Source organism: Eretmochelys imbricata, chromosome 15, assembly GCF_965152235.1.
Source record: "Eretmochelys imbricata isolate rEreImb1 chromosome 15, rEreImb1.hap1, whole genome shotgun sequence".
NCBI lineage: Eukaryota > Metazoa > Chordata > Testudines > Cheloniidae > Eretmochelys > Eretmochelys imbricata.
The window spans coordinates 31278894-31294437 of NC_135586.1; the positions used below are offsets into that span (position 1 = coordinate 31278894).

The 15544-nt window shown below is 49.1% G+C and overlaps 1 protein-coding gene across 1 annotated transcript in view; it reads left to right on the forward strand.

The window, feature by feature from the left end:
- SEZ6L (seizure related 6 homolog like) overlaps positions 1-15544 on the forward strand; it is a 146179-nt gene that overhangs the window by 84979 nt on the left and 45656 nt on the right. Inside the window, exon 3 of the mRNA XM_077835369.1 lies at positions 617-750. Coding sequence (XP_077691495.1) covers positions 617-750 — 134 coding nt within the window. The remainder of the gene's footprint in view (positions 1-616; positions 751-15544) is intronic.

The window sequence follows — 15544 nt, forward strand, 5'->3', positions numbered from 1 at the left end:
TTACTAGCCTGCTGTCCTCCCTCAGGTTCAAGCTACTGCCAGTCAAATAATAACCACACTTCCAGGTAGGCTATTAGAAAAAGCTTTGCAAGCTAAGGTCTATGGGCCTGATCCAAAGCCCTTCGCTGGGAGTCGTTCCGTTGACCGCCAGTGGCTTTGGACCAGGTGTCTGAATGAGCCATGGTGTGAGGTGCATTTGAAAGGTGCGGGTGCTGTGCTCATTCCAGAAGCGTTTGGATGGTTGGCACGGTCTCTCTGGCAAGAAACACGGCGTTGTGGCCTGCAGTGAACCACCTCAGACAGGGTCACTGTTTGTTCGTATGCAGAAATGAAACAGGAGTGACTGCCGGAATCTGAGTCCAGAATAGACTTTGATACTGTCTCACTCTCTGTTTCCCTGTCGCTGGCAATTCGCCTGCAGAAGGGAACCTGCAGGAATGGTCTGGGCTTTTTTGGTCAGAGATCTCTTTTAAAGAAAGAAAAAAGAGGGAAATGAAATTTTTTCTTAGCTCTTTTCCCATCCAAAACCCAAAGTGTGACTGCCCGCAAGGCTTGTTCCTCAGCCAGTGGTAAGCTACCCACACTTCATTATTAATGCATGTGGCTTTGCCTCCAGTTATCTGCAGCGTGAGCTTCTACGACCCAGAAGGCTACATTGACTCGACAGACTATCCCCCACTTCCTGTGCCCAACTTCCTGGAGTGCACCTATAACGTGACAGTCTACACGGGCTACGGAGTTGAGCTCCAGGTAAGAACACGGTGGCACTTCGGGGCTGCTGTTTCCTCAGTGAGCCAGGACGTGAAGCTGCCATCATGGAATTAAAAAATGTTGTTGTTCTTGTCTTCCCATCTGTACCCGTAAAACGAGTTTCGCTCTCCTTACCTGTGCAGAGAGCAGCCTGTGACAGAATCTGCTCGGCTGGTTGGCACTGGACACAGAGCCCCCGAACTGCAGCTCTTCACTGCACACGTGGTCACCTAGGGTGAAATTCGTCCCTCCACAGCAGGCCAGCATTAGCTGTATGCACCCCATAGCCCCACTCCAGCACCAGGGATTCCCCACCCATCCCATAGGGCAGCCGTCTGGCCGCTTTGATCAATGTAGGCTAGGACAAAAGAAACAGTGTCATCTCAAGCATGCGAATCAGTGGCAGGCAAAGAGAGGGGGAGCAGAGGCAGAGATGCACAGGGAGAAATCACCCAGTTCCCCCTGCCTGAGGTAGCAGTGTTGGGTCAGCCTGGGTCTGATACTGGAATCTCAGACTCAATATGCAGGAAACTCCCCGCTCTGCAGAAGGGTTTTTCTGGGGTTCTACCCAGCAGCCGCTGCGCTTGTTCTTTGGGGCAGCAAGGAGAGGAACACAGACACAGAGCATGGAGGAAGGGCAACACTTGTAACTGAACACGTGCACATTAACATAGATCCTGGCAAGCAGGGGCATAGACGCAGTGCTGAAATCCTGCCCCGGAATGCAAGGGGCTTGTCAAAGCAAAGGGGCCCGCAGCTCATCCAACACCAGCCAGTCAGCCCCAGATATGGTGTTGCTGTCACTACCACAGCTGCCATCCACGGAGCTCGGAGTATTTAATAAGCCAGAACAAGTGAACAAATACCTTGTCCTCCAGAGCACCCTGCAGCCAGACTTCTCCATGCACTGCACAGCTACCAGCTCATTTGCCTTCCCACCCTGCTGAGAACCAGCTCTGCCTCATTCCCAATTTACAGATGGGAAAACTGAGGCATGGAGCAGTGAAGTGACTTGCCCAGAGTCACACAGCAAGTCAGTGCCAGAGTCCCAGTGCCTTAACCACTAACCCCAGTCCCGGGTGAGCACACACATCATAATCGTGTGAAGGTTTCACACGCCGCAGCCTGCAAGTAAATCAAAGCTTTAGCAAAGATGAGGGCACTGTGCAAACCAGTGGCTCAGTGTGCCTGCACTGTCCCGTGCCCTGGTGTAAATGAAGCGTGCTCCCGCTGAAGTCAATGGCCCTGACTCGGGACATGTTTACACGGGCTTTGGTTTTGTCAAAGTTTTCCCAGAAAATTTAAACTTTTTGGCAAAAAAATCAAACCCAAATGTTTCCATCCAAAGCCTGATTTGGAATGCTGCTGCAGTGCCTGATGGGAGTCGTAGGTCAGGCACCTCGTGCTCCTATGCTCATCTACTGGCCAGGATGCTTGGCCAGACTATATCTCCCAAGGATGCACGACAGTTTCCCCTGTTGCTGATCTGCTGCAGTGCATCATGGGAGTCCCATGGCTGTGGTGCATCACAGGAGATAGAGCCTGACCAAGGAGCCCCGCCCATAGGGGAGAACGGGGTGAGGTACCGCCCTGCAGTGTTTCCAAATCAAAATGTTGGGGGTTTGCCAAATCTTTTTGATTTGGGGGTTTGTTTGTTTTTTCATGAAAAGTCACAATTTTCCCTGAAAAGTAAATACTTTTTGAAAAAAGTTTGGCCTAGTTGAAAAGTCCAGGAAGAATCTTGATAGGCAAATGTCAACTAGCCCTAGTTTCTATCGTTCCTGCTTCGGGCAATTTTCACTTACACTGGCCATTCCATGCAGATTTGGAGAAAAGAACAAATTCCTTTCATCCTTGAACACATTCTTACTGTGTCCATCAATTCCCCTCATCCCTCCCCCCCCCTCGCTCCCTGCCTTATAGCCCCCAGGCTCACTCACTATGTGCTAGCTGGGAGGGAGGATCAAACCATCAAGAGCACTGGACCTAAGTTTCAAACTCTTATAAATTATCACCCTTGCATTCGAAAGAAGCTTCCTTGCCCCAGGCAAACAGAAGCAGACTAGTAGAATAAACTCCTGCCTAACGTGCAAGGTGAACAATATACACAACTCCAGCTGGAACTACACATAATGTTCATCAGGAGTTGGCTGGTGTTTACCATTTATTGACCACCAATTCTGGCCAGCTGTATGTGCCACTTCCCTATTTCTCACCTGCCTTATGGCCATATAGATTATTTTGCCTGGTGCGGCTGCTACTACAAATGAGTCTGACATAGCAAAAACTCCAGATTCTTCCTAATCCATGTCACAAATAAACTACAGAAGGGAGCTGGTACAGTTTTATCCCCGGATAGATCAAAACTTTAAAATACCATCCAATTAACTTTAACACGGGGACTATGGCAAGCAATTTATTTCCCAAACAGACAATCCTGCCTTAATAGCTAGGAGAAAAATAAAACGCATTCTCTCCAAACTGACTGATTGCTCTTCCTTTGTTCCCCAACTCTTAATGGGATGGGCTGTGAATGGCAGCTCCCATGTGTCAAGAGAACCCAACAGTTCTGCTATTCTTAGGTGCAGAGATGACGCCCTAAAAATCCCCCTAAAAATTCAGTACCAGGAAAATGCACTATTTCCAAGTAAGAACACGTGTGCCTCAAAGGGCAACACACGCCAGGGGCCGCACCTTTTGATCATGTGCAGTACTGGAGCGTCTCTGATAGCGGTCACAAGGGGTAATCACATTCACCCGCGTGGACCTTAATCCTCAGGAGCAGAAGAAATAAACGTGTAGGCCTCACTTGACAAGATAGTTATGGTAACTATGTGTAGTATACACCCAAAGGCCCTGATTGGGATCCGGACGCCATGGTGCGGGGCGCTGTACGGGCACAGAAAAGAGACACACCTGCCCTGACGGGTTTGCAGACCATGGAGTCTGCAGACATAGCAGCGTTATTATGATTTAGCATTAACAGTCACAACCACCCCATTGCGCTGCATGCTGTACAAACATAGTAAAGGCCAGTGCCTGCCCCAAAGAATGTTGGTCATGTGACAGATGTGTCGGACCCACTGTTTGCACGGCACGTTTCCCTAAACCCAGGCCTACATCCAGCGTGGTGCTTAGGGACTACTCGTGTGGTTTAAGTTAGGCACACACTTAAGTAGCTTGTTGGATTGGGGCCCCTGTCTGGCCAATTATGGAAGTTCCTGCAGGCACAATTAAGGCACTGGAGAAATATATTTAGCCCAGGTGCTCTGATTAGGGGCCATCCCACTGGGATCAGCCACAGAACAGCGTCACTGACGCTGCATGGACACAGCTCTCCTTGCTTAGCGTGTGCAGCTGAAATGAGCTGTTCCAGGGAAAACGATGCTAATGTTTCCCTGAGTTAGAACCATCCTGGAAGCCTGGCCAGGTAACTGATAAATAAGCCCCATAAGGAGACGAGCAGTCCATACTTGTCCTTGAAACGTGATTAAAACAACATCAGCATAGTCTGTGCACTAGACTAGAGTTCTCCTCGGGACCTTTTTCTTCTTCAGTTTTTCAGTGTTACAATTTGTTTCTTATTAAACTACATCCACTTTTAATCTCTGTAATTAGCAAAGTGCATTCAAAGGAACGGGAGAGCCTGTTCCCATCGTTATGTGTGGCTGGACTGAATGAGAGGGCTGACCTTGTTGCAGCCTGATGGCGCAAAATGAATGCGTGATGGAAAAGGTGTTCATGGAATTAAGTGTAGCACGGTCATTAAGTGGAGCGAGCATCAGGGCAAACACTGAAACGTTGGCATTTTATGCATATTTTAAAAACTTTTCTATAACAATAACTGTGTTTCCTGAATCGAGAAGGTGCTAAAGACAAACTGTTCTGCTGTAAATTTGCCTCCCATTGTAGTCCATCCAGTGACATCATTCCTGACCTTGCTCCATTGTAGGTCAGGGTTTTAAAGGAGCATAAAATTAGCCTCTCCACCTTCAGAACTCCACTTTTCACTTTGCTGATACTTCTGAGGCTCTTAGCCATTACATTACAAAAGCAGATCTTCGTTTGCTGAGCACAGCCTTGCCTGGCTCCGGTCATATATCTGCTCTGCACAGACAGCCTTCATTTCTCACCAAGCTGTGCACAGGACAGGAGTCATGGCTGCATGGCACACAAGTACACCCAGATCTGCTAAGCCACTGCGGGGTCTCTGAATGTAAAGCAAATCAATCACTAGGTTTGAATGCACAAATAAACAAACACTCAGACTATGAGACGCCTTTGATTAACCTCCAAACCAAGGGCTTTTGAGACAGGGCTAATGGGGCTGAAAATATGTCCCAAGTGCTTTCATGGGTAGAGATGCCATCCAAGGGCTAATCATGATTAAAGATGTATAGGAGGAAGCAGGCTGTCAGCTCCATGGTGAGATGTCAGTGTTTGGGCTGTCCCTGGCCCACAGCCCCTCCAGTCTCAGGGGAGCACTGTGGTCTAATGATACAAGCACAGGAGATCCTGAACTCTAATCCCAGCTCTCACACCAACTCCCCATAGCCCAGAGTGTGTCATTTCCCTGCTCCATGCCTCAGTTTCCCCATCTGTAAAATGAGGACCATTGTCTATTTAAATGCCTCCCTTGTACTGGTATTTTGAGGATTAATTATCCAGTGTTTTAAAGTGATCAGAAGATGGAACGTGCCAACTAAGCATCATTTATTATTTGCACAGCCCTTATCAGAAGCTGTTGAGGACGGGGTTGTTTAGCCACACACTAGTCATGGAAGAGAAATAACATGGGATTTTAGGATGGCTTGAATGGCTGATGAAAGCACTCATGATGATTATCTGTACCCATCCCTGAGGGATCCCAGCCTCACACATCTAGTCTGAAGGAGGAGAGCACAGCCCAGCGTGACGGCCCAATGAAAAGATTAATGGCTTTCCTGCTGCTCCCTCTTGTTTTGCCAGCCTGTCATTTAGAATCCCTTCCATCCTCTTTTAATTATTTTACATGTACAGATGCTCCCAGCTTCACCGGCTACAAAGCTAATTACATGAGTCAGGTGCGGAAATAGTGCAATGTCATTTTTCCCCCCACCATGCAGTCACTCGTGCTGGTAATTGCTGGCATTTAAAGTGATTTTGATTGAATTCCTGACTCCTGTAACGGAGAGAAGCAGAAGAGGCCTTGCTGAAAATGGTCACAGTGGTGGAGTGGCAGGGGAGAGAGACAGAGAACCCCACCTAGGATATTGGATATTAGGAAACACTATTTCACTAGGAGGGTGGTGAAGCACTGCAATGCGTTACCTAGGGAGGTGGTAGAATCTCCTTCCTTAGAGGTTTTAAGGTCAGGCTTGACAAAGCCCTGGCTGGGATGATTTAGTTGGGGTTGGTCCTGCTTTGAGCAGGGGGTTGGACTAGATGGCCTCCTGAGGTCTCTTCCAACCCTGATCTTCTATGATTCTATGACACCATAAGGGCTGCATCCGCTAAACCAGGCAGCCCCATTCATGTTAAGCAACTCGGCCGTGGCTCCTGGTTTGGTTTCTAAGTGGCTTTTGTGCTGGTGCTGGGTTCCCTGGGCTGGAGACTGCACAGCCAGAGCGTGGGCAGCAGCCGTACAAACTCCCTCCCCCGGCCTGGAAGGATCGCCGGGCGACAGAAGAGCGGAGTGTACGTCTGCACGGCAGCTGCTAGAGCAGCCCAGCTCTGGCGTGGCAGATGCCGTAGTGGGGACACTCCCTGCATTGCGGAAGGGTTTTCTCCGTCGAGGTAGGTGATCCACCTCTCCGAGAGGCAGGAGCTGGGTCGGCAGAAGAACTCTTCCGTTGATCTAGCTGCATCTACAGCGGGACTTAGGTCAACCTGACGACAGCACTCAGAGCACAGGCGTTTCCATAGCCCTGAGCGAAGTCCCTCGGTTGACCTATGTTTTAGGTGTAGACCAGGCCTTAGTTCCCTGCCCACTGCCAGCTTTGGCAGCCTTCCTGAGCGCGTCCGTGGAGAGACCAGGCACTGCGAGTTGCGGCAGAGGCTTTGTGGCAGGGACACAAGCGCACACCTCGCCAATGCAGCAGAGCTGTGGTCCATATTTAGGACTGGATTCCTCAGCCGAACCCCTATGGACAGTCCAGAGGATTTAGGGCCTGGTCCAGCCCCCACCAGAGACAATGGTCAGGCCTAGTGGTCAGAGCCAAGAGCCAGAGTCAGGAGTCAGAAACCAAGCCGGGCTGGAGCAGGGCAGGGAACACGGCAGGCAAAGGAGCGATCCTGGGTGCGGGAGTCAGTGCTGGGCAGCCACAGGCCACGTGCGCCGTCCTGGCGATGCCGCTCAGCCACGCTGGTGCTGCGGTTAGCCAGCTGATCCCAGGCCTCGCCGCAGGCCCTCATTTCTGACAGTGGGTCCCAGCGGCATTGGGAACTGTACCTTTAAGTGGTTTAGCGGCCCAGACAGGAAGGCTGGGGGCGGGGGGGTGCTGCCGAATCCTGTGTTCTGTTCTGCGGAGGCACTTGGGGACTACATCACTGAATAAAGGGGATCTCTTCCCAGCACCTGGGGCCCGGCGGGGTTACTGAACAGCACAGCCCCTGGCCCATCGCACACTGCTGTGTTCTGCGCTCTGGAGCAATGGCCTGGGCAGATCACAGAACAAAACACTGCCCTTTGCCCCTCATTAGCTCTGCTGGAGCGGGAGCATTGACAGGGGAATGTCCAGTTCAGAAACACACAGGAAAAGATCTCCCTGGTTAAGCCTTTTAATGGCACCACAGCGGCAGCAGTTGAGAAGGCAGAAAAACTGAAGCTGAATTTAAACAAAAGCCCTTCTCTGTGCTGCCTTTGGATAGAGTATAACTCGTTAAATGGGTTGCCAGAAGGAAAAAATCCCGAAGAGTAAAGATTCATTACTACATTAATAGCATCTTGTAATATAGATTAAGAGACAAAGAGCAGCGTAAAAGAGAAAAGCTAATTACCATGTCTGTGCTGAAGTTAAAAAAAGAGAAAGAAAATGAAAGTCCCTGGCGAGTTCTAATAACTTCTCTCGAGCAATTTGCTCCTGCACGTGCCCCTGAATGGAGAACCCCTCTGCACACCTCAGCTGCTCTGTCATCCTGGCCTTCCTCCATCCTGATCCCATTGATGTCAATGCAAACTTTCCCATTGACTTCCGTGCCCTGTGAATCCGGCCCTTAATGAATTAGAGGGGAAATTCCCCTCTGTGCAGAGAGTCAGCATGAGGGCTAGGTACCACACACGGGACTGAAGCAGGATTTAAGTGGTACCCGGCCTTGCAGAATATAAGTGGCTCCTAACTAGGCTTTGTGCTGGTGCTCTGCCCAGGCGTGAATCTCACCTTATTAGACGTTTCAGACCCCAGTCCTCCTACCGAGCCCACTGCAAGCAGCCCAGCACATCAAGCCCTGAGCCATGACATGCTGCAAATTAGCTCCCAGCATTGCAGTGATAAGGACAGAGCAGCTAATTATAATAAAATTACATTTATAAAAAGAAAAGGAGTACTTGTGGCACCTTAGAGACTAACCAATTTATTTGAGCATGAGCTTTCGTAAGCTACAGCTCACTTCATCGGATGCATCCGATGAAGTAAGCTGTAGCTCACGAAAGCTTATGCTCAAATAAATTGGTTAGTCTCTAAGGTGCTACAAGTACTCCTTTTCTTTTTGCGAATACAGACTAACACGGCTGTTACTCTGAAACCTTACATTTCTAAAAAACTCTTGACATTTCTTGGCAAGAAACATCATTTCCTTAAAGAGATTTCAGCTGAAATGCAATGGTGTTTGGGTGTTTTCTAGGGGGGCGAACAAGCCTGTTAGCTTAGGTTGGAAGGATTCTTCCCGCCACACCCCTCCGCTTCCCCGTCTTAATGGCAGATGTTCCAGGAGCTTAAATTAGTTCACTCTTTGATTTCCCTTTGCAGTTCCTGGCAGGAAGCTGCACATATGGTACCTTTCTCCCTGGCTGATGATCCCTGGCACAAGGCCACTGTATCAATATGTTGCTGAAAGTTATCCCAGACACAGAGGGGAGTCCCAAGGACAGATGTGGTTTACCTATCTCCCAGTGATAAAGGAGAAATCTGCTTCAAGAGAGCAATAAACCCCCCTGGCTCTTTCTTTCACCTTCCCCCCTAAATACCAGTCTGAAATTTCTCCTCTGCAGACAGGCCCTGAAAACTGGGAAAGCAGCCATAAAGCAGAACAGCTCAATTTTCATGCTGCTCCAATGACTGTTCCTTTAATATTTCCCTTCTTAATTTGTCAACATGACCTTGGGGCTGGCCTTCACCTGACAAACCTGGTTTGGAAACAGAACCATCCTTGAGTCATTTCAGCACAATACACGGCAGGAAGACTCTGGATTTTTTCAGTGATTTAGAACAGACACAATGAGCTAAATCCAGACCAGGTGAAAACCCAACAGAAGTCAGTGGCGTTGCATTAACTTATGCAAAGGCTGAGTTTGGCTGTGTTCGTATCAGCTATTCCAATTAATTCACCCCTAATCAACAATGAATTAATGTTTAAATCTGAGCACAGGTCTCTATCTGCCTAGAGGGTTTTTTGTGCTGTGCTTTTCATTGGGGCGTTTGGCACTGGAGACTGGAACAAACAAGGCAATGATGTGTGCAAGTTAGGCATGTATTTCTTGCATGCTCATGTGCGCCTGGCTTGTGTAGGAATTGAGCTCTCAGTTCTTGCCTCTCGTCTAGGAAGCCCAAGAAAACGTTAATTGTCCCCTACAACAAGCACACATGCAGGAATCTCCAAACCACTCCCCCCCCCCCCCCACACACACACACGCCAATGCCTGGCACAGAACCCTAATGTTGCTCCCTCCCTTCTGAGAGCCCCCTGGATTCAAGTCTCCTCTCCCACCAATTTCACAATGGTTTCAATGAGGTGCCCCCTGATTTACACTGGGGTCAGGGAGAGGAGCCCTCCAGGGAGCGTGTCAGGGAGCCAGGACCCAACCCATCACAGCCTCAGTAAATCAAAGCCAACCCATTGGCCTGAGTCTGGAAGGGAAGTGGAACCACTGGGGGCCATGCATTCCCTGCAGCTAATGTGACCAGAGGGAGTGCACCAGGGGCCAACAGCACCCCGGGGTGTCTCCAATTGAGACATCATCCAGGCAGGGCTCACTTTGGCCAGATCTGGAGCCTAAAGAGAACTCTGCAAAGACCTAGCCGGGGCCCATTTGGTCAGCCATGCCTACTAGGCCTGCAGAAGCAGTTTGGGAAGGAGAGAGCCAATATCACCTCCATATTGTGAGCAGAGGGGACAGGCCCTCATTGCCACGCTGGTCCAGTGGTTAATGTGATAAGACTCAGGAGACCCAGGTTCAACTCCCTGCTCTGCCTCAGACTTCCTGTATAACCCTGGGCAAGTTACTTAGCCTCTATGCCTCGGTTTCCCCATCTATAAACACAGGCCAGATTGCAAAGTGCTTTCACATCTACAGATGAGAAGTGCTGCAGGGGAGTCAGGGATCCTTCTCCAACCAAGCAGCTTTGCCTCCCGCTGGCTGGCTAGGACTTGACCTCAAGTAGCTGGTGCTCCCAACGCTGGCCAGGCACTGGGAGAGCCAGCTTGCCAGCGGGGTCTGAAAATCTGAATGATGCTGAAGGTGACTTGGATAGGGATCACGGCCTCTCTCAGGCCAGTACAGTTGCTTTTGTTGTTCTGTTTCTAGGCTGAAAAAGTGAGCCACCAATTTGTTTTTCTTTGAAAAATTAGAGCTGAAAGCAGCCCACGGGTCAGTGGTGGTGACCTGGAATTGCTGGCATTATCCGTCTTGCAGATGAGTTCAGCTGTTCTTACCCCAGTTATAAAGCACCGCCCCTTGCTCATAACTTCCCAGTGATCGTTAAACCTGGACGGAGCTTGTGACTAGTCCTATAAAGTGCAGTATTGCTCAGAACCAGCAGACTAAGGGCATTGTCTCCTCAGCCTTCACAGGGAGCAATGTGGCTGTTGACAGCAGGGCCGGTGTGTAATGCCTGGCTGCAGCGATCAGACTGGTGCCATCGCTGAGGGCAGTGGGCAGCTTGCAGAGCCCTTATAGTAAAGCAAAGTGGCTCTGGCCTTTGTCCCTTCTCTCTAGCATGGGGCTCCTCCGGTGCTAACCCAGGCGGCACCCAAAGGGATGATTTGCAAGGGCACAAAGGGCAGTTTAACGCCTGTTGACGCTCAGTGGGACTGGAGCATCTAACTGCCCTTTGTACCGTTGACCCCTCCCCTTAAAGGACCTTCACTGGCACATCCAAGCCCTGGCTATTAGGAATCCATTTCTCAAGCTACCTGGTCGCAAGAACCATGACCCCAGTTGTGCTTCTTCCTTTAATCGCTCCCTTCCCACCCCCAGCTGGGGTTATTGCACCATTTTCTCCCCTGGGTACAATGTGTGTTGCATGGATGTGGACACTCGGACTATACCCACATCCACTGGCATTCAGAGAAGGCAAACGCTGCTCTTTTTTATAGTAGGCCTCTCTTTTCTGTGCTGGAGTCCCATCTCACATGGAACACCCTTGGAAGTCAGTGGCCCAAATTCTCCTTGCCTTACTGAAACAGATTAACCTATTGACTGCAAAAGGGCTACTCGCATCAGGAAGACTAGGAGTAAGTTGGCCGTTTTCTGCATATAATTCTTGCCTATTCACTGCTGGTGAAATTCACCCCTGTGCAACAGCTCAGCACCCAAACTGATCTCCCACTTCTGGTCTGAACAGGGACAGAAGTGGCAGCGAGGCCTTGGTGAATTTCATCATTCCTGGGCAGGTAGTTAGGTTCACAGATTCACAGGGGCAGATCCCCCACTGGTGACATTGACTTCACTGGAGCTGTGACAGTCTACACCAGCTGAGGATCCGCCCCATGGATAGAAGACATTGTTATGTCATCTCCTCTGACCACCTGCATAATGCAGGCCAGAGAACCTCACCTGCTGTTGTCTCCATGAAGCCCATCAATTCTCTCTGAGCTAGAGCATAGCCCAAGCTTGACGTTTCAGCTGAGTTCATAACTGTACTCCCAACTTAAAATGCTGGAAGAAAAGCTCCTGTTTCTCCTCATTTCATGTCTGCTGAAAACTTTCTGCCCTTGGCCTTTCTCACAATTGCCTTGCCTACTTCCTCACTTGCTTCCTCTAAAATGGGACCCCTTCTAAACGAAACTCCTGCTCTCCTCACTTTACCCTCCAGTCCCTCCCGCCTCCCAGGGGTTCCAGCGGCACTCGTTCACTCAGCGCACAGCCTTGAAACTTAGGACTTACGCTGGGAGGTTGCTGCTCATGCATCATAATCAGGAAATCTTTACTAACCTGGTACAGCCGAAGAGCCTAGCAGCTACAAACTACACTGGACACAAGCTCTTGGAAAGCCTCTGTACTGCAGACAAGTCTGTTCAGAATGACAATAAGGGAGCAAGGAGAAAAGAGGAACATTGATTTTCTACAGCTCTCGCTTTGCCAGCGTTAGGGCTTCAATGAGGGAACATTGTGAATACAGGAGAGGGGTTGAAAGGCATCTGGAAAATTACATAAAATATGTAAATTTCAGGGTCCCCATCCAGCCATGCTCTTAAGCATATGCTTAATATTAAGCAGGTGAATAATCAAGTTGACTACTCACCTGCTGAAAGGTAAGCACATGCTAAGCACAGGGATCACCTGGATCAGGGCCTCAAGGCATATTTTCCTCCTGTGTTTAAGGGGTCCAGTGAGAAAAAAACAAGGCTCTGTTCTGAGCTTGATTTGCACATATACCCCCTGAGACTGGATCTGTTAACCTTGCTTATGCCAGGACAGCTGTACAGTCTATGCACCAGCTTGCATTGTCACATTACATGAAACCCATCTTTGTTTTTAAAAATTAAACCAAAACTTCTCCTGGCAACCAATGGCTGACAAGGTTTCTTTCTGGTCAGAAATGGTTGTTTTCTCACGCAAGGTCTTCTCCAGCATCTATCAAAGTCAATGGAAAGGTGCCCACGCATGGCAGCAGGAGTTGGTTGGGGGCCTTAGACAACAAAGGCAGATTTTTAATGGCACAAGTGACTGGCTCTTTTTCAAAGTCAGTGGGAATTGGTCATCTCACTCTACTGGTGCCTTTGCAAATCTCCCCCCAGGGCAGCAAGGCAGGAAACAGATACTTCTGCTTGGGGCCAAGGAAGCCACGTGGTGAGAGTTTTAGAATGTGTACTGCCCTCTCTCTACTGGCCAAAATATGTATCCATAATACAGTGTACGTCACCGTCTGCTCCTATTCAGCAGTTGCTCTTACGGCTAATCAGGCAAAGGGCTGTGTTCTTAAGTCGAATATCTGCAACTCAGATCTGCCCAAAGTGCTGTGTGGACTCACTGGCCTGCTGGTGATTGTTTAGAGGGGAGGTAACAGATGAAGAAGTGCTTTGCATCCTTCAGGCCCAATCCTGTGGTCCTGAAGAGGGTGAGGATTTGGCACTTTCTTGGAACTGAATTAGGAAAGGGTTTATGGGTGTTTGGGGAAGGGAAGTGGTTTCATTGTTAATCAGGTTTGGTGTCATTTCTTCTGAGGAAATCTAGCTCCTTGCAGCCAAGAGATCAAAAGGCTCAAAATGCTGCAAATTGCTTTATGAGGCTCCTATCAATGTGCTATCCAAGGGCTGCTGGGGCTCTTGCCCTGGCTGTTACAGCCCATCTGCTGGTGCTGTGAAGATGATCATTCTTATGTGATGAGAAATCAAGCAAATTTTATAACAACAACAACAACAAATTCTTCTAGTCACCACATCCTTACAAGCGCATGCAATTAGAAGCTAATGTTTTGGGAAGTGCTAAATATAGGGCCTTGGTCTTCACATCCTTAAGAAAACAAATGGCAGCTGTGGGTATCTCACTGCTGAAATACCAGCCTCTTTATTATGCTAAAAGAACATGGAAAACAAAAGTGCGGTTACTTGTTAGCTACCAGGTTCCAAGCACTAATTAAAAGGCCTTTCTACTGCTCATTGAAAATATTAGCTGCTTTATTTTCTGTAAATAGCCATCTATGGAAGCAGAGGTACCTACAAGCAGATGCCTTGTGCAAACAGCTAATTGTAAACAACAATTTAGCTTACAAAGAAACCTGCTTTTCTCTCAGCTTTTCTGGGCCACCTATTTCAGTCCTAGCGCTGTTGCTTTTGCGCTTTCTTCCTCGGGTAGAAGCTAGACCTTCTTATGCTGCATTCACGCAGTGCAGTTTGCATTTTCAGAATTCTCTGTCACTGACTTTTAACTCCTTCGGGCTTCCTCTATAACCAAGGCCATTGCTGGAGGAGGTCACTTCCTGCTAGCAGCATTGCAGTGATTCCAGCAAGATTAAATAATAAGCCACATTTTTCCTGTTGTAGTAGCAAACCAGACCAGGAGGTGAGAGAGACTGTTGTATCATTCAGCAGTGATCACTGCAGGAATGGAACCAGGGGCTGCACTGACAGGTCTCTAGTGAGCCCGGCCTAGTTCGCCTTGGCTTGGTTGCAGGGACAGTGACCTTTAAGGAGCTGGGGGGCTTGTAAGAGCTCCATGACTGTTGCAGTTGGCTCTGTAATGTTTGTGCTGTGGGCACTTTCCAGAGGAGACACAACAGCCCAGATGCCCAGGGCAATGGTGTAATTACTGGCAGGTACCCTGTGGGCACTGGTCAGCCATTGGCATCTACAAATGTAGGTATTCTTTGCATTGCATCAAAGCCATCCGGTGCAGAGAGCAGACACTAGTCTCAACGCAGCCCTCTGCATGGGGCAATGTCACACAGTGCTCTGGCAAAGTTCAGGTTCGTTCCCTTGAAAATGTGGCCCTGTTATTTAAAGGCCCCTGGGGTGCAGCTTCAGGTTACAGCAGGTTTGCCCGAACCAACGCAATGGCACTTCATCCCGGGGCAGATCCTGTCACAACGTGATGAAAGCTTTCTGTAGGCAGGGCTGTAGAAGAGGAGGGATGTGCATGGAGAGCAAAGGGGCTGGCTGAGACAGAACCTATCTGAGAACATCCACCAAGCTCAGGCTAACCCCATGGAGGGAAGTCAAAGCACAGCGAGTTACTCTGGAAACGTAACAAAATGCACCTTCTGAAAGCAGGAGCTGACTGGGAGCGCAGTGATGAGATCATGTGCATTGCTTAGGGGTGATGTGCTATTCTGCCTACTAACTTCCAGTCACATTATCAAATTTGTCCTCTTCTGTCACTCAAATAATTAATAGCCTTAAAGTATAACACACTCCCATTCACCATACGGGCACCTCTCTGAAGCAGCTGTCCTCCTCTCCAAAATCTCAGCTTGCTTGCTTGGAGTCCATAGCTGTTCTGATGATGAAGAAAACCTTAGCCCTGGGTGCAACAGAGTCAGCTGGAACTCTCCCTGAGCACTACACATTCCTCCAGTTATCTCAGCAAGCGGGTAACTCAGATGCCCTGTGACCATACAGCCACAGAATCACAGAAGTGTAAGGCTGGAAGGGACCTCAGGATGTCATCTAGTCCAGTCCCCTGCATTGGGGCAGGAACAAGCAAATCTTTTTCATCCTGACAGATGTCTGTCTGTCTCTGTCATAAATATAAAGGGAAGAGTAAACACCTTTAAATCCCTCCTGGCCAGAGGAAAAACCCTTTCATCCGTAAAGGGTTAAGAAGCTAGGACCTGGCACCTGACCAAAATGACCAATGAGGAGACAAGATACTTTCAAAGCTGGAGGGGGGAGAAACAAAAGCTCTCTCTCTGTGTGTTGCCTTTGCTGGGACCAGAGC